The 21,600-nt window shown below is 41.2% G+C and overlaps 1 protein-coding gene across 2 annotated transcripts; it reads right to left on the reverse strand.

Annotated features, from left to right (window-relative positions):
• Window positions 1-6,724: 6,724 nt before the first annotated feature.
• On the reverse strand, window positions 6,725-19,511 carry DDX47 (DEAD-box helicase 47). Of its 2 annotated transcripts, XM_064284551.1 has the most exons (12): window positions 19,311-19,510; window positions 18,491-18,584; window positions 13,592-13,780; window positions 13,299-13,370; window positions 12,983-13,101; window positions 12,343-12,414; window positions 12,096-12,212; window positions 11,406-11,552; window positions 10,681-10,818; window positions 9,622-9,692; window positions 8,916-9,045; window positions 6,725-7,326 (listed from the first exon to the last, which is right to left on the reverse strand). In XM_064284551.1, the coding sequence occupies exons 1-12, from the start codon at window positions 19,395-19,397 to the stop codon at window positions 7,195-7,197; spliced, it is 1,368 nt and encodes a 455-aa protein (XP_064140621.1). In that variant the 5' UTR covers window positions 19,398-19,510; the 3' UTR covers window positions 6,725-7,194. The 2 variants fall into 2 exon arrangements, with proteins under 2 accessions (XP_064140621.1, XP_064140622.1); XM_064284552.1 differs by lacking the exon at window positions 13,299-13,370 and having other exon boundaries at window positions 19,311-19,511.
• Window positions 19,512-21,600: the final 2,089 nt, after the last annotated feature.

Genomic DNA, 21,600 nt, shown 5'->3' on the forward strand with positions numbered 1-21,600 from the left:
CTTTTGTTGCTCGCTTTCTATTTGTTCAAGTTGTAGGGACAGTTCTCTGATTTTGGCTTTCTTCTTTTTGTATGTGTGCATTTATCGGTATAAATTGACCTCTGAGCAGTGCTTTTGCTGTGTCCCAGAGGTTTTGATAGGAAGTGTTTTCATTCTCATTGCATTCTATGAATTTCTTTATTCCCTCCTTAATGTCTTCTATAACCCAGTCTTTTTTCAGCAGGGTATTGTTCAGTTTCCAAGTATTTGGTTTCTTTTCCCTAATTCTTCTGTTATTGATTTCCACTTTTATGGCCTTATGGTCTGAGAAGATGCTTTGTAGTATTTCAATGTCTTGGATTAGGTCATAATTTTTTAAATATCACAAAGCTTTTCTGTTCCTCAGCTGCTTCAAGAAATGGCCATCTTTGATCTTTACCTCCCCTAAATGAGATATGTCAAGCACCTAGCAAATGCCTAGCATAGCCTTATTGGAAAGAATCACTTGCTTAAAAAAAAAAAAAAGAAAAATCACAAATGTACAAAAGCTTTATAGAAACAGGTCAAACAAAAAACCTTCTGATAATCCTCACCCTCTTGATTCACCCAGAAAACACAAAACAGGGATGTTGGTTTTAAGTTGGCACTGAATTTAACAGCTTGGGCTGGAGAGGTTCTAAGATGTCACATACTCAACAGCAGTTACTACTGAACTCCTATCCCAAAAGAATGTTAGGGGGAAAAGCCAACATACAGGTCAGTGGGAGCGGAGTTAGCCCAGTATTTGACTACCATCCCAACTACCGCTACTACCCTCTTGGATCCAGAAGGACAATTCCCCATCACTTTGAGTCAAAGGGCACATCTTTAGAACAAAACGAATGAACCCATCACTCACCAGCTAACCAGCACCAAGCTTACTTGATGGAGGAGGAAAAGAAGTGAGGACTATGAACATTTACTAGATGGATAAACAATGAGAGAGAGAGATACATTGGAAGGGGTTTATTGGCTCAGTGCAATTTACATTCATAAACACAAACAACATGTACTGGGGTAAGCAGGGAGAACAGTTCTCCTAGATTACAGACTGGAGCAGGGGTTGGGGAGGGCATAAGACAGAGGGCAAGTGACTTTATCAAAATCCCAGGGGAGAAAGGCAGACTCTGGGAAAAAAACAAAGCTGCTTGTAAGTGAAAAAGGAGGAAACAAAAACTGGTATTGTGAAATAGAGATAATAGTGGTATTCACATTTTTCTTCTTACTACCTGAATTTTAAGTTTACTTCAGTTCTTCCAATCCCATGAGTCAACCTAATACGTCTTCTTGGAGGTTGACACCCTTCAAATACCTGTAAGTAGTTCTCATACCCACTCTGGCCCTCACCCCTCAGTCACTGTGGGCCAAATATTACACAAAGAGCCCTTTTAATCTGCCACTGTGTCTGTCACCGCACACTATTAATCATTCAGCTTGAAATTAAAACTGCTTCCCATTCAGAAGTGAGCGTTTCTTCCTGCTGCCATCTAGTGGTAAAAACGAAAATGTCACATTCTCTCACCTATCTGTTCCCAACTTGAAAATGACTGAAGTCTGAGAACTCATTTGTATAATCCTTACTTGTTATCTGGGACACGTACGGGGGGTGGGGGGGGGGGGGGGACGGGGACGACACACTACAAATGATGGTTCTATCATTCATTCAATAAACATTAATTGAATAAATACACACACACACACACATATACCAACAATGTATATAATATAAAGAGCAGAGGCTTTGGAATCAAATTTTGCCTTCAATTTTTACTTACCAGGTGTATGACCTGGGCAGGCTACTCCTGGTTAAGTGCTCGACTACTAGCTAAAAGGCTGGTGGTTCAAACCCACCCAGAAACACCTCAGGGACAGGCCTGGCAATCTGCTTCTGAAAGTCACAGCCTTGAAAACCCTACGGAGCAGTTCTATTCTGCACACATGGAGTCACCATGAGTTGGAATCAACTCTACAGCAACTACGGACAACGACTGTCTTCCTGGTGCCTGGCACAGTGGCTAGAACATAGTAGACACTGGAAGGGAGAGAGCAGAAAAAAAGAAACCAGCTTCAAGACTCAGGGAGGAAGATGTGATAACAAGCCTTATTTCCATGTTACAAATGAGAAAATTTGAGGATCAGAGAGGTTCAGTAATTCCCACAAGTTCACAAAGTAACAGCTTCTCTTGACTGACATACGCCAACCCACCCACCACTCTGTTGCATTCCCCGATGACCCCTGCTCCTTCCAGCCCCTAGATGGCAGGGGCAGGTTAATAAAAGACTTTGTATTTGAAAGGTAGAAAGAGAGCTATAAGCAGAGAAAAGCTTCAAGAATATAAACAGGCATCAGGGCCCACACCCTAGAGATTACACAGTGCCAACATGAGCCTATTTTTTTCCTTTCTTCTACTTGGTACTAATCTTTACTCTAGGTGAGGCTGTTCAGTTCTATTTCCCAGACTTCAAGTTTCTGTAGTTATTTTTAGATGTAGTTTTAGTGCATACCTGGGACAGGTGAAGCATGAAAAAGAATGTGGGTGTGGTTAACCCTTGAATCTTTAGTGCCAGCGTCTTGATCTCGTCATTCCAACTAAAGAAAGGTGACTAACACTCTGATTTGTTATCTGCCCTGAGGCTAGATTTCACTTTAAGAGCTAGTGGGTTAGAACTTCTTGTGTACTAATTTTTATTCAAGTCTTATGGGCATATTTTCTTGGACTTATTTTGCTGTTCTTGCAACTTGGATCCCTTCATTTTCTGTAACCAATATCACAGCCTGTAGTTCTCTCTAATCCCATTCCCATGGCTTTGAGGGGCCTTGGGCAGAGTCTCTGGTTTAGGCTTGGTGATAAGTCTGCAGGTAGAAAGCTACCTGGAAAGCACTCTGGCTGTGAATGCTGGTAGAACAGGTATCCTTAAAAAGCTAGTCAAGTCCTGGGATGTTAATGAATTTTTTCAGACTGAGGATAATCATGATCAGCTCAGTTTAGACCCCTCCTGGCAACAACTAGAATCCTCTCCGTGTCCTTAAATAATTTCTGCAGGGCTCTCTGGAATTCAAGGCCTGCTTTAAACCTGAAATAGCTATCCGATGGTAACCTTATCAATGGGATCCTAGGATCCCTTTATAAGGTACAGATGTGTTTTCCTCATTCTCACTTTAAGCTCTGCACAGAATCTGAGGGAGTAAAACTAGGATAGCTAGTACCATGAAGTCACTTTTATTCCAGCTGGATACAATGAAAGTAAATTGGCTTTAGGTTCAGATGAGAAATAAGGGGAAAATTTCTCTGGGCCAGCATTATACGACTATTATAAGACACTCTCTTAATTAAGTCATAAAGTTAGTTTGGTTTGTTTGCAATTGTGGGAGCAGGGAGTTGTTCTGAAGCTCTTGATTTCTTAAATCAGTAAAGCAGAACTAGGAAATTATATCACGGAGGGAACAGAAGAAAGGTCAGAGACCTCCTTTCCCACTCCAAATTCCAGAGTCTTGGGTACCTCTGGCTGCAAAGTTAACTTATGTGTCATTTAAGAGAATATCATTTTAAACTTCTATACTTCTGCTCATCCTACCATTTCTGAAGACCTATCTCCGTTTTTTTCCACTTTTTTTGTAATCAATTCTATCCACCACTTCTATTTCACAACATCTTAAACCCTAAAGAACACAGCAGAGTCCAGAAAGACACCTCCATAAAGGTTCCAGCAAGCAAGACACCACAACCTTGCCTTAGAAAAGAGGCAACAAGGAACAACTCTGATTAGTGGTACAATCCCACAGCCTTTCGTTCTCATTTGGTAACAGATCACATCCATTTATTTCTAGGCTTCCTACCTTTCACAATGAAATCTTTACTTCTGTTTTGAACTCTGGTTTATAGTTCAGACTTACTAATATGCCTGAAGACACACCACCCACATGTCTTCCACAGTGTCCTATCTTCCCATCCTAGCAAAGCCTAACTGTGCGTATCCATCAGAGGCAACAGTTCAGCTTTGGAGCAGTAGTTTTTAACCTTTTTAGAGTCATCCCAGAAATATGCACATACCTCAGGGGTCCCTGCCTGTTTTAGAAAGTTCAAATATTTTTCCAGATAATTTCAATCTCTCCTCCTTATCCCCTACCCATACCCCAACTTAAGTTCAGCTTGCTTCTAAGTCCTACACTGAGCTCAGAAAGCAACCATCCATTTGCTTTTGCCCATTGGCTCAGAGACAGAGTTGCCATCCTAAACCTCCATGGAGAGTCCCACTAGGAAAGTACAATGTTAATGGGCAATTAGCCTCAGTGGAAGGTACAACTCATAATAAACAGCCACAGAAAAGTATGGCACCATCACCTATTTGCCTCTTCTTTTCTTCTACCCTGCTTCTCATTTCCTTTTTCTTATTGCTTCCTGACTCCTCTAACTTGTCTGCCACTCAAATGTACCATACCCAACCCAGTACCGTCAAGTCGATTCCAACTCACAGCAACCCTACAGGACAGGGTAAAACTGCCCCATAGAGTTAAATGCACCATAGTAAGCAGCAATGAAGTGTACAGCCAACTAACCAACAAAATAATCCACATGTGACCAGGCTTGCTGGCCTGACACGGAGTGGAGAAACCCTGAGAGCATGCCCCTGGACACCCTTTTAACTCAGTACTGAAGTCACTCCTGAGGTTCACCCTTCAGCCAAAGATGAGACAGTCTGTAGGCCCAACAATAACACGCTTGAGGGTTGTGCTTCATAGTTCAATCACCTATACGAGACTAACAGGCACACCAGCCCAAAAGCAAAGACGAGAAAGAGGGAACGGACAGGAAAACTGGGCAAATGGAAACACGGAACCCAGGGTGAAGGGGAGAGTGTTGACACATTGCAGAGTTGGCAACCAATATCACCAAATCATTTGTGTATTAGCCATTTAATGAGAAACTAATATGCTCTATAAGCTCTCACCTAAAGCACAATAAATAAAGGCCATGTGTTAGATTTCAATTAATTACAAATGCCTTATCCACAGGAATTCTCTTAAGCACCCCACTCCTGTATTTAGGAAGATCTTCCTGCAACGGTCACAGTTGACTCTAACAGAGAATCTTGCCGACATCTACTTTTCCCTTCTCACCTAATACTTTGCGTCTAAGGAACACCACCATTATGATGTATATGGAAAGTTTCTCTTCTGCCCAAAATCATTCATAAACCATCCCTGTAATTCTTCAGATCTCTTCCCCTTGGTTCTGCCACTTAGACACCCTCTCTTCTATTAAAACTGTTATTCAACAAAAATTATTAGGCATCTTCTACGTGTAAAAGCCCTTAGAACAGAAGGCTGTTTATGACTGGGAAAAGTTCAGTTATTTCCATCCAATCCTCTTGTCCTCCACACACTCCCCCTATAATGCCAATGATCAGGAAGCTCTACACCTCCTGAATTCAATCACCCAACAAACCGAAAAAACCAAACCCATTGCCATTGATTCTGAATCATAGCGACCCTATAACCAAACCAAAACCAAACCCAGTGCCATTGAATTGAATCCGACTTCTATAGGACAGAGTAAAACTGCCCCATACAGTGTCCAAGGAGCGCCTGGTGGATTAGAGCTGCTGACTTTTTGGTTAGCAGCCGTAGCTCTTAACCACTATACTACCAGGGTTTCCAAATAAATAGGGACAAAAGAAAGAAGACAGTAGCAAATGGACACTGCTGACAAGCAGATGAGATTGGGCCTTGAATTACCCTGTATTTCTGATGCGTGCTGATATTACTGGGGCTAAGAGTCTACATAAGAAACCAGTCTTCCTAACCATCTGCTTAATCCAAGGAACCAGGGAAGTGAACATATTTTCTTTATATAGAACCGGGGATCTAAATGAAAGACCTTTGCAATTTTACTGATACACTTTGCTCCACCCCCAGGAAAAACACAACTTTTAAACAGGACTTTATTGATTTTTTTTTTTAAGTCATAAATAATGCTTATCTTTAATTAAGGACAACCAGTGAACTTGCTATGTAACTGCCTACCAGTTTCTTACCTACTGGTAAAACTTAAGTCTACTGCGGTGTGAAGAGATAGCTTTTGTGTGGCCTTTCTCACCATGGTCCTGTAACTCCCACCCAAGTGACTGAGCGGGACTGTGCAGATAGGGTAACTGTGGCCATAAAAGGGATTGGTTAGTTTTGCCATTCCACTGGGCATGAGGTGAGCCATTGAGCCACCCCAGAGGCAGGAGATGGAGGATCGCACCAACATGAAGGAAGGAGAGCCAGAAGTGGTAGCACCAGAGACTGGCAAGAGTTGGCACAATGGGATTCCCACCCCATAGTATGAGAAAGTTGAATGCCTTTGGGCCAAGATGTCTTCTTGGAAGAACTATATCCTGAGCATTCCTGAACCTGAATTGTAACCTGTCACTTCTCTAAAAAACCCCACAATCGTGAGAATGATCTGTGAGTTCTATGTGGCCACTGCAATGAATTATCAGAGCCAACAGGGAAGCAGAGTGCTGCGGGAGGGACAGTTGGTGTCAGAAGTGGTAGGAATGGAGGAGAGAGGAAGCATGTCTCACCTCTGCCTCATAGCAATCAGCCTTGGGCTGTTTTTCTTGATTCTCCTTCCTCCTTGTGAAGAGATGAGAGGTCAGACACTGTCCCTATGCCATTTTTTATCTATAAACCCCTTTAACACCAAAGTCCTCAAGAAGCTTGAAATTTTAAAAATTTATTACTTCACATTACCTCTAATAAAGCACAAGCTGAGATGGCTTAAATATCACCATTTTATAGATGTACCCATGACATATCCAAGCTTACAGATGTAGAAGCTTCTTTCCTTAACAATCACAGGTCATTTGCTTCATCAACCTAGTCCTTGGCTTGCAGTCGAAAATGGCAAAACGTGTGAAGTGACTGAAGAGCACATCCCACTCATGTCACAAGCAAGGAACCAAAGTTGAAGAACAGGAAGAGTCTGGACATCAGCCACTGTAAAAAATATTCTGCAGTAATGATACTCCAACAGACAGAAAGGGGAAAGGGTACTGAATTAGCCGAGTGGACTCCGGGCACAATTCTGACAGATTTCGGGCTAAGGAACTCTGTTGGAGAAGTTTCATTCTTTTTCTGCAATTCTCTTCTACAGATACAAAGTAAAACTCAAGTCTTTATCAAAGTGACTAACGGCCTTTCCGTTTTTTCATTTTTCCTCCTGCCACTTTGTTCCTAACACCAATAGCACCTTCCGTGTCATCATTGTCCCCAGCATCCTCCCGTGAGCGTTTCTTCTTTTCTCCATGCTCCCTCAGCTCCTACAAGAAAACAGAAAGGATGGGACTGATAATGAGCTGCTGTCATTGAGGGTAACACATTCTAGTTTCTGTTCCTTAATATCAAACACAGAACAGCTCCTTACTACTTGCCATTAGCAAAGAAATAAGACCCAACTCCCAACATATGAAGATGTTAACCTTATTAGTAATCAAATACATTAAAACAATAAGCAATCATTTTCACCTGATAGGATGGCAAAGATTTAAGAGAATGGTAATACCCAGTTACATATACTATCACTAACAGTATAAATTATTACAACTTTTCAGGGGAGGGGGAGGATAATCTGACATTTTGTATAAATTCTACTTTTAACTGTGCATACTCCTTGGCCCAAGGACCCCTGGTGGCGCAAACCGCTAAGTGCTAAGCTGCCAACTGAAAGGTTGGGGGTTCAAACCCACTCAGTGGCTCCATGGGAGAAAGACCTAGAAATCTGATTCTGTAAAGATTGCTGTTGTTAGGTGCCGTCGAGTAAACTTCGACTCAGAGCCAAGAAAGCCCTATGGGACAGCTGTATTCTGTCAAATGGGGTTGCTATGAGTTAAAATCAGCTTGACAACATACTTTTCGGCCCAGCAATTCTACTTCTAGGCATTTATTCTAAGGAAAAAAGATAAGTATGCAAAGCTGTACAGAGCAGGATGCTCATCAGAGTACTGGTTAAAATACCAAGAAAGTGGAAAAAGTACAAACATTCACCAGTGTAAATCATGCCACATATGTATAATGACATATTTCAGCTATTAAGAAATGATCACACGGATCTACACTTGCTGAAATACAAAGATGTTAATTATACAATTAAATATAATCTAATTATGATTAGGGAAAGAAAAATAGCCATATATTACCAATGGATCTCTCTGAGGGATGGTTCAATTTTCCTTTACTACTTAAATCCTTCTGTATTTTCTGAATTTTTCCCCAATACATATGTAATATTTTTATAAGTAAAAATACCAAATGAAAAATTCCATGTGGGTAGAAGAAAAACAAATCACACCTCAGCTACTCAAAAAAGCATGCCACGGGCCAAGTTTCTCCATTTCTGAGACTGGGACTCCAGGTAGCAGACGGCACTTCCAAGGATGTTCCTTTAGAACCTGCTCACCACCACTACATTATTGCTACTAGTACCACTAACTATACAGTTTATATTAGCTTGCCAGGTTCGCACAATCATCTAGGGTATTCAACTGGGTATCCCAGTTAACAGGTGAGGAAAGGACACTCAGAGGTTAAACAAATTACCCACATGCTCATACAGTTCACAGGTAGGTTTTCTGACCTCAAGTCCAACTGTTCTCTTACTACATGTAATACGTGAACAGTGGCTAAGGATGTGGTTACTTTGGTCACAATGAGCCCTAATTCTGATTCAACCACTTATTTGTATGGTCTAAAGCAAATCGCCTACCATCTCTATGCCTCAGTTTCCTCACCTTAAACGTGGAATAATACCCAGCTCCTGCAGTTTACTGTATGGATTAATAAAATAATGTGTCTGGCGCATGGTTAATAACATCTGCACACAAGCTGGGAAGAAAGCAAGTAACTTGCATACCATTCGGGCAAATCTTTGAGCTTCAGCCACACGTTCTGTCAGCATCATAACCTCCTCATCCTGTGTTGGAAAGACAGGCAGTTTCTTCCCAATTAAGTGTTCTATGCGCTGAAAGAGTTCTACATCATACCTGAGGAAGGAAAATTGGCATGGCTCTGGTTGGCTGACGACACTAGTGCCTGTCCATACCCAAACTATGATAGTGTATGATATCATGCAGTGTGAGACACACTTTTAAGTAATACTGAACCTACTTTTCCTTTTCTAAATACTGGTTAAATGCAATCTTCTGTGCGTGGCCCACTACAAAATCACTCAACATATTCTTTACTCACAGAAAAACCCTGGGTACATAAAAATTGTTTCTTTAAAAAAAAAAATCTGAAATTATTATTCTAAAACTTTCTGAGTTGAGGGAAAGGTAACTGCTCTCTGGCTCTAGCAGCTGAAAGAAATAATAGCTACCATTTGTTGTGTTTCTATATGCCAGATACTATTCTAGACCTTTTACATATATCGTCTCCAAATCTTCACCAAAATTCTGCTAGGTAGGTATTATTATTTCTAGTTTACAAATTACAAAAATGGGGATCAGAGAAGTTAAATGCCTGGTATAATAAATGCTAGAACGGGTTCCAAGTCAGTCTGGCTCCAAAGTTTTGCTCTTTTCTCTACATTGCTTTGCCCCTAAAGTTGATTTACTCACTGAGTGACAAAGGTAATAGACTTTCCAGAGCGCCCAGCTCGTGCTGTTCTACCCACTCGATGGATGTAATCCTAAAATAAAAAGGGTACATAAATTCGATTTATACAGAACATACATTAAAAACTGCATATGTAAAGTCTGACTGCAAACCTCTGAAACAAAATGGATTCATGCTCAAACAGGAGAAAAACGCCTGGGCCATTTGTTGAAATGGAATTATTTCATCTTTTTTATTCTCCTCACAGCACAAAACTGACCCGTTTTTCCTTTCTTTTATAAAAAGACAAATCTCTTAAGTATAGCTACATGGTTAGAAGCAAAATGTATATGGAAAAAGAACACTGGGTCTAGAGGCAGACCTGGGTTACAGCCCTGGTTTTACCATCTGCCAGCTACAAGACTGTCTGCAAGTTACAGTCTCTCTACACCTTAGTAAAATCCACTGCTGTCGAGTGGATTCCAACTCACAGCGACCCCAGAGGGTTTCCAAGGCTGTAAATCTCTACAGAAGCAGACTGCCACATCTCTTTACCCCAGAGCTGCTGGTAGTTTCGAACCACCTACCTTTTGGTTAGCAGTCAATAGCTTTAACCACTGGTATCTCTCTAGAAGAAACCCTGGTGGCTTAGTGGTTAAGAATTATAGCTGCTAACCAAAATGTCAGCAGTTCGACTCCAGCAAGCGCTCCTTGGAAGCCCTATGGGACAGTCCTACTCTGTCCTATACAGTCGCTATGAGTCGGAATCGACTCGACGGCAGTGGTGGGTCATTTCTGAAGAAACGAGATTGACACAGATCAGCATATGCTGGATCTGCACCTTTTGGCTGTCAACATATAATAATTCTTCTTGGCAACTTTCATTCACATTTATTAATGTTACATTAACCCAGGCACGTGCAAGATGATGAAGATGGCTAACTTAAAAGCTGTTCCATTTTTTTATATTTAATTAATCAAGAACAAAAGAAAAACCCTATATTGTAATTAAGGAAAGATAGACAACATTCCATTAAAAATATTCTTTGGGACTATGAAGTCAAGTCAGCAGCAGGACTCACCTTGGAATGGGTGGGAATGTCAAAGTTGACTACCACATCCACATGAGGAATATCTAAACCTCGGCTTGCAACATCAGTTGCTAGAAGAATGGAACGAGCTTTTGCCTTGAATTTGTTAAGGGATCCTAGGCGCTTGGTCTGAGATGATGAAGGAGAAAAAAATTATTACAATAAAAAAAGAAATGAGAAGAATTTTAATCTTGGAAAACAAAGGAATCTTGGAACCCAAGACCATGTTGCACAAAATAGACCACTAAACACAAGAACCAAGAGACAGAAATTTTTTAATGGATTTTTTTCTTTCCCACTAAGTCCAAACGGGGGCTTCATGGGTCAAAGTAGAAACACAGAAACAACAAAAGATATTTAACACTAAGACTTAAAAATAGTAATGTGAAATAGGGATTGTTTAACATGCTGGAAAGATAAATGAGAAATAACTTGTTAAATTCTTTAGAGACCAGAGAATCATTACCCTAGGCTGAATAAATCAACTCAACAGCTCCCAAACAAGACAACTACCTATGGAATATTTTAATTTCTTGCTATTCTGAAAGGAGGAACTAACTATCCATTTACCTAAAGCAACATTGCAAAGCCCGTAAAATAGAACAATTATGGAAACAGGCGTTATGACACGTGTCCTTACTATGCAAATCTACTGTTACAAGATTTCTCTTTCTCATGCTACCAGTTCACAGCTAAGGAGGCCAAAGAATCCTTACCTGGCTCATCTGTCCATGGAGAGGGATGGCAGTGAATCCAAGATTTCGGAGTAGCAAAGCTGTTCTCTGAGTATTGTTACAGGTGCTGCAGAATACCATAAAGGAGTTTCCAGCCAGTTCATTTAGAATATAAACCAGGTAGGTATCCTAAGTTACAAACCCAAAACCATAAATGTAATTGAATCTGAAAGAAGGGGTTAGAACCTTAGGCATATTAAACTACGTAAAAGACTAAGCCTATAGTTGATTCTCAATTATCCTGACCCTCAGCTGTCAGCTCTGCATTTCTTTACCAGCATCATCATCTCTGTGAACCACGCATCCACATAAAGCCCGATGCCAAGCACAAGATCTACACTCAGCCATCAGGAGATGCCTTTAAATCAAAGCACAAAACTAGGGTCATCCCAAGAAACCTGTAGGCCACATAATAAACAAAAGAAAAACTACCTCCAGGATGGGGTTAGGGTGGAATTATATCATTACATCATGACTTCATTACTGTGGCTTAGTATGTTGTGAATTCCCAGAATGACTGGCTTATCAGTGGTAAACATAAGCAAAACATGCACTCTGAAGCAAACAGAAGGTACTCCAGTCTATATCACAGGCCTTAGCTAACCAAGCGTTGACACATTTTCAGATGCTTTGGTGAGGAAGGAGCAGGACTGGTCCAAGTAAATACTTTACCTTGAATTTAGAGGGAATAAAAAGATAATACTGCTGTAATTTTTCAACTGTCTGGTATTTAGAGGAAACCGCACATTTCACAGGATTCTTCAGAGCTGCTCGCTGAAGTTTTTGCACCTGAAGAAGGAAAATCTACAATTGTACGCTGGTTCCCAAATTTTTTCTACCTTTATTTATCACTGTTGTTGTTATTGTTATTCATTGTTATTTATCAATTCTTATAAAGGAGAAATCCCAAAAATTTCACCTTCTTGGTCATGGTAGCAGAGAAGAGAAATGTTTTCCGATCTCGGGGAATCACTTTAAGGATCTTATCAACCTAGGTTATGAAGAGAAAAGAATCCCAATATAAACATTTAGACTGGACACCTGCAATCCCTCTAGATAATGAAAGAGACAGGGAACAACAAACTAAATACATCACTATGGGAACTTGTGCATTCAAAAATTCAATTAAACTGAATTAAAAGTTACCGAACATTTACTCTTTGGTATCACAGTAGATGCTATTAAAAAAAAAACAGCAATCCAGAGAAAAGAACAATTTGAATTGGGAGATTAGAACTAATCTAAGAAAAAAGGCATGAATAAGTATTTCTCAATCAAATGATATTTAGGCTATGATGACTGGGTCACCAAAGAAAATATATTTCAAGGTGCATGGGAGAGGTATAAGTCAAATTAAATGGACGAGAAAATCTGATTTTGATATTTCTCATCTCTGAAGTGTAGAAATTTTGTCAGCCCATATTCTATAGAAGCACGGACAACGTGATGGGCATCAAGATGCCAATGCAGTGCTCTATGTAACAGAGGTGTGCAACGCACCAATTTTAAAACTGGGTACTTGTGATGCTCTAAGAAGGAGAAAGAAATTAAGACCTCACCTCTGTCTCAAAATCCATATTCAATATTCGGTCTGCTTCATCCATGACCAAGTATTTGAGAGCTCTTAAGTTGAAACCTTTTGTATTTTCCAAATGGTCAATCAGGCGACCAGGAGTTGCTACCAAAAAAGATTTATGAGAAAAGGCAATATTTAAGAACAAGGACAAAAGAAGTAAAGTTACCTACTCCATTAAAAATATGAACTATTACCAAAAGCTGTTTCTCAAAGTCTTCCCAAGCAAATAAGTTATACTCAATATTGATAGATCTCCAATTCATGATTGCCAACACGTTCTACCCTAGTCAACTACTCACCTATCACTATATGTGGTTTTTTTGCCAAGGCCAGAGATTGGGACATTGAATCAATTCCACCTACAATCACAGCTACAGAAATAAAAACAACATAAAAAAGAGACTTAATTTTTTCCCCCAGACCACTGAGCATCTTTTAAACCCAACGCTAGATTTCTACTTAAATTCAGTCTTCCCTTAGAATTAAGACTATCCCCAAAGCTAATGTACCAGATCAGTTCTTCAGGTCCAGGAACTTAGCCTAACAGTATGTTCTTCCATTCTCTAAGATTCCTCTCCTCTCAGACACTTACCACTCTGTACTCCAATAGAGGACCCCAGGGCTTCAAATTGCTCTGAGATCTGAAAGGCCAGCTCCCGGGTGGGAGTGAGAACCAGTGCAAACAAACGCTGGGGCGTCTCTAGCAAGGCATTCAGAATTGGCAAAGCAAAAGCCCCCGTTTTTCCAGAGCCTGTTTCTGCCAGCCCAATGATATCACGACCTAGAAGAAAAAGAAAACACCTAATACCAAAGAAATTCTCTACTCATTTCCACATTTCCTACAATGACACCACCCTGGGCACAAAGTAGACCCTGAATAAGTATCTGATGAATTGGGGGTTAGAAAGTGAAGGAGCTTAAGTAGCTTGACTCATGTGGTAGTGAGCAATGTCCACTGCCAACGGCTGGGGTTTGTACTGCTTTCAGTTTTTGTTTTTTTGTTGTGTTCTGTTTTTTTTTTTTATGATTCCCTCCCCAGAGCAAACCTGTCTGTGGAACTGATGAATTTTTCTAAATCTTCTCATGTCTTTTTCTCAAAACCTCTAAGCCTTTTTACAATGTTACTATTCTATGTGGAATCTACTAGAATCCATAAGCTCCATGACAGTACAATACACTTTGTCATATTCACCTGCCACATTGCCAGCACCTAACACTTAATACATGCAACAGATCAGAAGGAAATCAGCCTCCAAAACCATCAAAAAATTTTGATCATTCCATAGTAACACTCCATGATACAGGGCTAAGGACATAGATTTCTTAACTAGAAGAGTCTACATTCAAATTCTAGCTCTAGCAATAATTAGTTATGTGACTGTAGGCAAGTTACTTAATCCTCTGAGCCTCAATTTTCTCACCAATAAGAATTCCTACCTTTCAGGACTGTTATAAGGTTTAAGAACAAAAGACGTATCCAGGGCTCAGTAACTGCAGAAACTGAGACCCTCATTAGTGCTCAAATTAAAATTAAAAAACAGAAGAAAGCAAAAACCTTTGTTACACTATCTGAATCATTTGCTTAGGTCCATAATCTATAGATTCAAATGACGTATTTGCAAACTATTCATCAGAAATGAGACAACCCAAGAATAAGGGTGGTGATCACTTTAATCATGTTACTCAGTTCCTAATAACTGTCCATTAATCCCTATTTTTCTCTGCACCAATACTAACTTTTCACTGAAATCACTGGAGTAATTTTAGAATTATTACCACCACCTAATGCTGATTCCCTCTTGCCACCTCTGCTGTAGGGCAAGCAGGGAAAAGGCAAAATGCTCCAACTATTTTTTTTTTTTTACTATTTGAAAGCAACCCTGGTACCACCGCTACATCTTTCCCACCAAGGTCTTTCAAATACCAGCAAGGTCACCCATGGTGGACACATTTTAGTGGAGCTTCCAGACTAAAACAAATTAGAAAAAAAAGCCGAGTGATCTACTCCCAAATATTAGTCAATGAAAACCCTATGTATCACAACAAAATATTGTCTGATATAGCGCTGAAAGATGAGTCCCTTGGTTGAAAGGCACTCAAAATACAGAGCGGCCACAACGATGGACATGAACATACCAACTATCATGAAGACAGCACAGGGAAGGGCAACATTTCATTCTGTTATACATGGGGTCACCATGAGTCAGAGTAATCAATTTGACAGCAACTAACAACCACTACCACTACCTTACTCGTTTATTGCCAAAGTTATTGGTCTCCCTGACACCAGTCTCTCCTCTCTAAACCGTCCTACACAGTTATGAGATTAATCTTCCAAGATTACAACTCTAAGGACTTCATTCTCCTGCTGAAAAAAAGAAATCTCCAAAGGAGCTCCACTGCGTATGAAACAAAGACCAAATTCCTTTACTTGGCATTCAAGTCCTTCATGATCTGACCCCAATCATCTTAAACTTTTTCACCACTCTATGCTAAGTACTCGCTGGTCTCCATACATGCCCCAGGTTTTCCAGCCTCCCTGGCTTTTTTCATGTGGTTCCCTGTACCTAGAAGATTCTCCCCTCCCATCATATCTGAATGTCTAAATCCTACGAAGTGTCACGGTTCAGCTCAAATGTCTTCCCTATCTTCTCAGCCAAAAAATAAAATGAAATAAATCTTCTCTAATCCACTCCAATTAGAAGTAACCTTTTCTACTCCCTCAGCACTTTGAATATAACTTTCTTATGTCTGTGTTCATTCTGTAATAAATTTGTTAATTATCAACTTACCAGACGGTAAACTCTGGGAAGGGCAGAATCTCAATCCCCAGTGCCTTACACTCATCTCAAGCACTCAGTAACTATTTATGGGAGGAACATAAATACACAGAATAAATCTAATCCCTTTTTCACAACAGTTCTTCAAATCATTAAAGCCAATTATCATATGCTATCCCCTAACTCTTTTCTCCAGACCAAACACACTCAGTCCCTTTAACTATCTGTGACTATTTTTTTATTTTTATTGTACTTTAAATGAAAGTTTACAAGTCAGTCTCACACAAAAACTTATATACACCTTCCTACTTACTCCCAATTGCTCTCCCCCGAGACAGCCCGCTCCCTCCCTCCACTCTCTCGTCATGTCCATTCCACCAGCTTCGAACCCCTCTACCCTCTCATCTTCCCTCCAGACAGAAGATGCTAACATAGTCTCAAGTGTCCACCTGATCCAAGAAGCTCACTCCTCACCAGCATCCCTCTCCAACCCACTGTTCAGTCCAATCCGTCTGAAGAGTTCACTCTGGGAATGGTTCCTGTCCTGGGCCAACAGAAGGTCTGGGGGCCATGACCACTGGGGTCCTTCTAGTCTCAGTCAGACCATTAAGACTGGTCTTTTTACGAGAATTTGGGTCTGCACCCACTGCTCTCCTGCTCCCTCAGGGGTTCTCTGTTGTGTTCCCTATCAGGGCAGTCATCAGTTGTAGCCAGGCACCATCTAGTTCTTCTGGCCTCAGGCTGATGTACTCTCTGGTTTACGTGGCCCTGTCTCTTGGGCTCGTAATTACCTTGTGTCCTTGGTGTTCTTCATTCTCCTTTGGTCCAGATAGGCTGAGGCTAATTGATGCATCTTAGAAGGCTGCTTGCTAGCGTTTTAAGAGCCCAGATGTCTCTCCAGAGTGGGATGCAGAGTGTTTTCTTAATAGATTTTATTATGCCAATTGACTTAGATGTCCTCTGAAACCACAGTCCCCAAGCCCTGGGCCCTGATACACTGGCCTTCGAAGTATTCAGTTTATTCAGGAAACTGCTTTTGGTTTAGTCCAGTTGTGCTGACCTCGCCTTACTGTGTGTTGTCTTTCCCTTCACCTAAAGTAGTTCTTATCTATTATCTAACTAGTGAATACCTCTCTCCCACCCTCCTTCCCTCCCCCTTCTCGTAACCATCAAAGAATATTTTCTTCTGTTTAAACTATTTCTCGATTTCTTATAATAGTGGTCTTATACAATATTTATCCTTTCACAACTGACTAATTTCACTCAGCATAATGCCTTCCAGACTCCTCCACGTTAGGAAATGTTCCACAGATTCATCACTGCTCTTTATCGATGCATAATATTCCATTGTGTGAATATACCATAATTTATTTATCCATTCTTCCATCGATGGGCACCTTGGTTGCTTCCATCTTTTTGCCATTGTAAACAGTGCTGCAATAAACATGGCTGTACATATATCTGTTCGTGTAAAGGCTCTTATTTCTCCAGAATATATTCCAAGGAGTGGGACTGCTGGATCGTATGGTAGTTCTATTTCTAGCTTTTTAAGAAAGCGCCAAATCGATTTCCAAGGCGGCTGTACCATTTTACATTCCCACCAGCAGTGTAGAAGGGTTCCAGATCTGTGACTATTTTTGATATGATATTATATTCATTGCCCCTGTTTGATCCCTGACAACTGTGGTCCCCAGACATAAGCATCGTATTCTAGGTGTATTCTAACCAATGCAAAGCACGATTCTCTCTCTAGAGCTAGTCCAAGAGTTCTTAACCTAAGGCTCATGGGAGAGAAATTCGAAGGAGGGGAAAGGATTTTGGGGAGCGAGGAGGGAGAGTGTGTCCTGAATTCACTGAAATTATATATATTTGTGCACTTTTTTTTCCTGGGGAGAAAATCTTTTATTGTCAAAGGGGATAAAGGACCCTCAAAATATCACTTTCCTCTTATAGTAATGAGATGAAGGTTACATCCACTTACTTAGAGGATTTTAATAAATTTCAGTAACAACCACCTCTGGGTCTCTTTCACCATCCATTCTGATCCTGTAAAGTTGATGTTTCGGAAACTAAAAGTGGGACCATACCTCTACTCCTATCAAAGTTCATCCTGCTATCTTCAGGCCCACTAGTTATCAACCAGCACCTTAACCATTCTTCTGCAAATGTGACATACTTCACGGCAAAACCTCTTCGCTCCTCTAGACACTAATATATGTTCCAGGCACCTTTATGTAAGTCTGCACTTATTGATTCATAATTTCTAACAAGTTAGCACACTTTAATCCTGTGCTTTCTTAAAGTCGACATCTGTGCCAGACAACAAATCCCTTCAGTTAAAAAGATGCAAAGTAAGCTCGAAGAAATTGGAGAAAAAACTGATTTTTTTCAAAAGCCAATAAGGCACAGACTTTATCTTTAGTGACTGTATTTTTATTTCAGTTGAATTATGCAAGCAAGAGCTCTCAAAATGGTAAGTATTTGAGTATAACTTCATGCTGAATCTGTACCAAAAAAATAAAAACCAAACCTGTTGAGTTGATTCTGACTCATAGTGACCCTGTAGGACAGAGCAGAACTGCCCCATAGAGTTTCCAAGGAGTGCCTGATGGAGTCCACCTGCCGACGTCTTGGTTAGCAGCCTTAGTACTTAACCACTGCCACCAGGGTTTCCCAGTCTGTACCAGGCCACATATTTAGTTTCAACTCACCTTGTAAAGCCAAAGGAATAGCTTCAATCTGGATCTTGGTGGGTTTCGTCCATCCCAACTGGTCACAGGCTTCACACAACACATCCGTCACACCCTTAGAATTCAGAAAAACACAACTTAGTGAAGAAGAGCATATCCTCCAACTCTCTCCTACTTAAATGACAGTCAGAGCCACCGTGCTGGTGACAGGTACATGCCTTTCACTTTGATTCAAAAGGTGCTTATTGTGCACCTATTCAGAGCCTGCTGTTTAACTATGAATACTATTAGACAGTGGCTCAAGACTTACTGGTATTTTCTACTCACAAGGCCAAAGCCAAGAACTTTACATCATGACTGAGAATCGAGTCGAGGGCTATGAGTCTGTTTGTTTGTTGTGGGGGGTTATACCATTTAATCGTCCCTACAATCCTGTGCGGTAATTACTTATTGTTATCCCCAATTTGCAGATGTGGAAATTGAGGCACAGAGAGGTAATATAACTTGCCTCCAGTAAGCGATCATCAGAATTCAAACCTATTTACTCTGACTCCAAAGCCCAAGATATCAAAACACTGTTTTGCCACATGCTAATCTCCCGGAGAAATACAAACTTCGCCAAAGTGGCAAATGGGGACTCTAAGAGCCTGGCAGCCCTCCTACCACCCAAACTCGGCGGTTGAAGGTGCACGCCCGAAGCCGAGCTTCTGAAATTCTAGGGAAAGCCCAAGTTAGGCCCCGCCTGCTTTTCTACACCACCGGCCGGGATCTAAGGAAACCAGGCTCTGCCTTGCGTCTGACGCCAGCTGTACAAAGAGAAGCCAGAGTCATCCACTCTCACCAGGTCTTTAAAAGTTTTCGTTTCCTCCTCCTCCACCTGCGGCTGGGGCGCTTCAGTCGGAGAATCGTGCTCCTCGGACGCCGCCATTTCGTTTAGGGCTCCGGAAGTGGGTCGGCAGCGCGCGGGATGCTGGGAAACGTAGTTTTAGTTCTTACCAGACGGCGTGTTCCGGGCGCCCCTGCAGTTATGCTGGGGCTTGCACCACCTGTCCGGTGGGACGGGCTTCGTGGAAATGTGAAAATAGTTAGGGATGGTTGTAACGGCGGGGACATGAATTGAGCTGAGTGCAGATGGACCTGTTGACCGGGGACTCCAGTCTGTCCTTTGACCAAGAAAAAAAAAAAGTTTAAGTCCAGTAGATTCCGGCTCACAGCGACCCTACAGGACAGAGTAGAACTGTCCCCATAGGATTTCCAAGGAGCAGCTGGTGGATTCGAACTTTAGACCTTTTGGTGAGTAGCTGTAGCTCTTAACCACTGCGACACCAGCGCTCTGCAATCTGCCTTTTCGGTCCCATTTAAAAAGCACTTCCTAGTTCTCTGGTCCATTATGTTCCCGGCTTTCCTAACTATACAATTTAGAACCGATTAATATAATTTTGTTGTTGTTAGTAGTTATACAGTTGATTTTGATTCATGGCTACTCCATGTGTGCAGAGTTGAACTGCTCCATAGGGATTTCAAGACTGACCTTTGGGAAGCAGATCACCGGGCCTGTCTCCCGAGTCGCCTCTGGGTGGGTTCTAGATGCTAACCTTTCTAATAGTAATTGAGTGCTTAATGTTTGCACCACCCAGGGACTACATTGATATCATATTACTATTTATTTCTAATGATATTCATTTATTTAGTAGTATTTGTTAAAAGGAAACCCTGGTAGCGTAGTGGTTAAGTGCTAGGACTGCTAACCAAACGGTCGGCAGTTCGAATCCGCCAGGCACTCCTTGGAAACTCTATGGGCCAGTTCTGCTCTGTCCTGTGGGGTCACTATGAGTCGGAATTGACTCTACGGCACTGGGTTTGGTTTGGTTGATTTTTTAAGAGCCTACCACAGGCTAGGGCTAGATGCCTAGTGAACAGGATAATGCCCCCATCCTTGGGGAGAAGGCAGATAGTAAATAATTAATCACAAATAATTTAAAATTGTAAAAACTGCTAAGCATTTAACAAATGGAAATAAAAATGACAGAGAGTACTCTGCACATATGGGGTTGCCATGAGTCAGACTTAATGGCAACTAACAACAACAACAAACCTGGGAAGGGTGGGTTGTTGGGATAACTATGAGATTGGGAAGACCTCTCTGAGACCTCACTGATGAGTAGGAGAGAGCCCCTTCAAGAGCCCAAGGGGCAATTGTTCAGACTAAGGGAATAGCAAGTACAGAGACCCTGAGGTAGTATAGCCTGTGAGGCTATTGTGGAATCTGCTACTACTTAGGCAAACTAAGTGTATTGCATACCTAATGCCCAGAAAGTGCACTCCTGTTGCCCAGCACACAGGTTGTCACCCAGTGGCCAGGGTGCTCGTTACAGCATCATTCCTGAGATAGGGAGTTGGAAGCAATACAGCGTATACCACTGGGAGAATGGATAGGTAAAATGTGTACATGGTGTGTTCAAATGTGCCCATAACAATATGGTTAGATGTCAAAACCTAGTGCTGAGTGAGAATAGTACAAAACAGAATGAAGTATGTCCATGCACATTTAAAACATATGTCTATCAGATATCACATTCTGAGAGAACACATACAAGTTGACAGATGCATGTTAAACATTTTAGAATGCTTGCCTGTGAAGGGAAAGGAATGGGAATGAAAATTGAGGATAAAACAGAATACGTATACAAAGCAAGAGAGGGGACTTCTGATGAGAAGTATGATGAACTCAACTCACCTGTGTAGAGGTGGATTATCCAGTAGGCAAGGTAAGCATGAACTTACTTGTGCTTACTTACTGTCTTGGTTATCTAGTGCTGCTGTAATAGATATACCACAAGTGGATGGCTTTAACAGAAATTTATTCTCTCACTGTCTAGGAGGGTAGAAGTCCAAATTCAGAGCACCAGCTCTAGGGGAAGGCTTTCTGTCTCTGACAGGTCTGGAGAAAGGTCCTTCTCATCAATCTTCCCCTGGTCTAGGAGCTTCTCAGCACAAGGACCCTGGATCCAAAGGATGTGCTATCCTCCTGGCTCTTGTCTCTTGGTGGTATGAGGTTCCCATGTCCCTCTGCTCACTTCTCTCTTTTATATCCCAAAAGAGATTGACTTAAAACACAACCTAATCTTATA

Source organism: Loxodonta africana, chromosome 4, assembly GCF_030014295.1.
Source record: "Loxodonta africana isolate mLoxAfr1 chromosome 4, mLoxAfr1.hap2, whole genome shotgun sequence".
Classification (NCBI taxonomy): domain Eukaryota; kingdom Metazoa; phylum Chordata; class Mammalia; order Proboscidea; family Elephantidae; genus Loxodonta; species Loxodonta africana.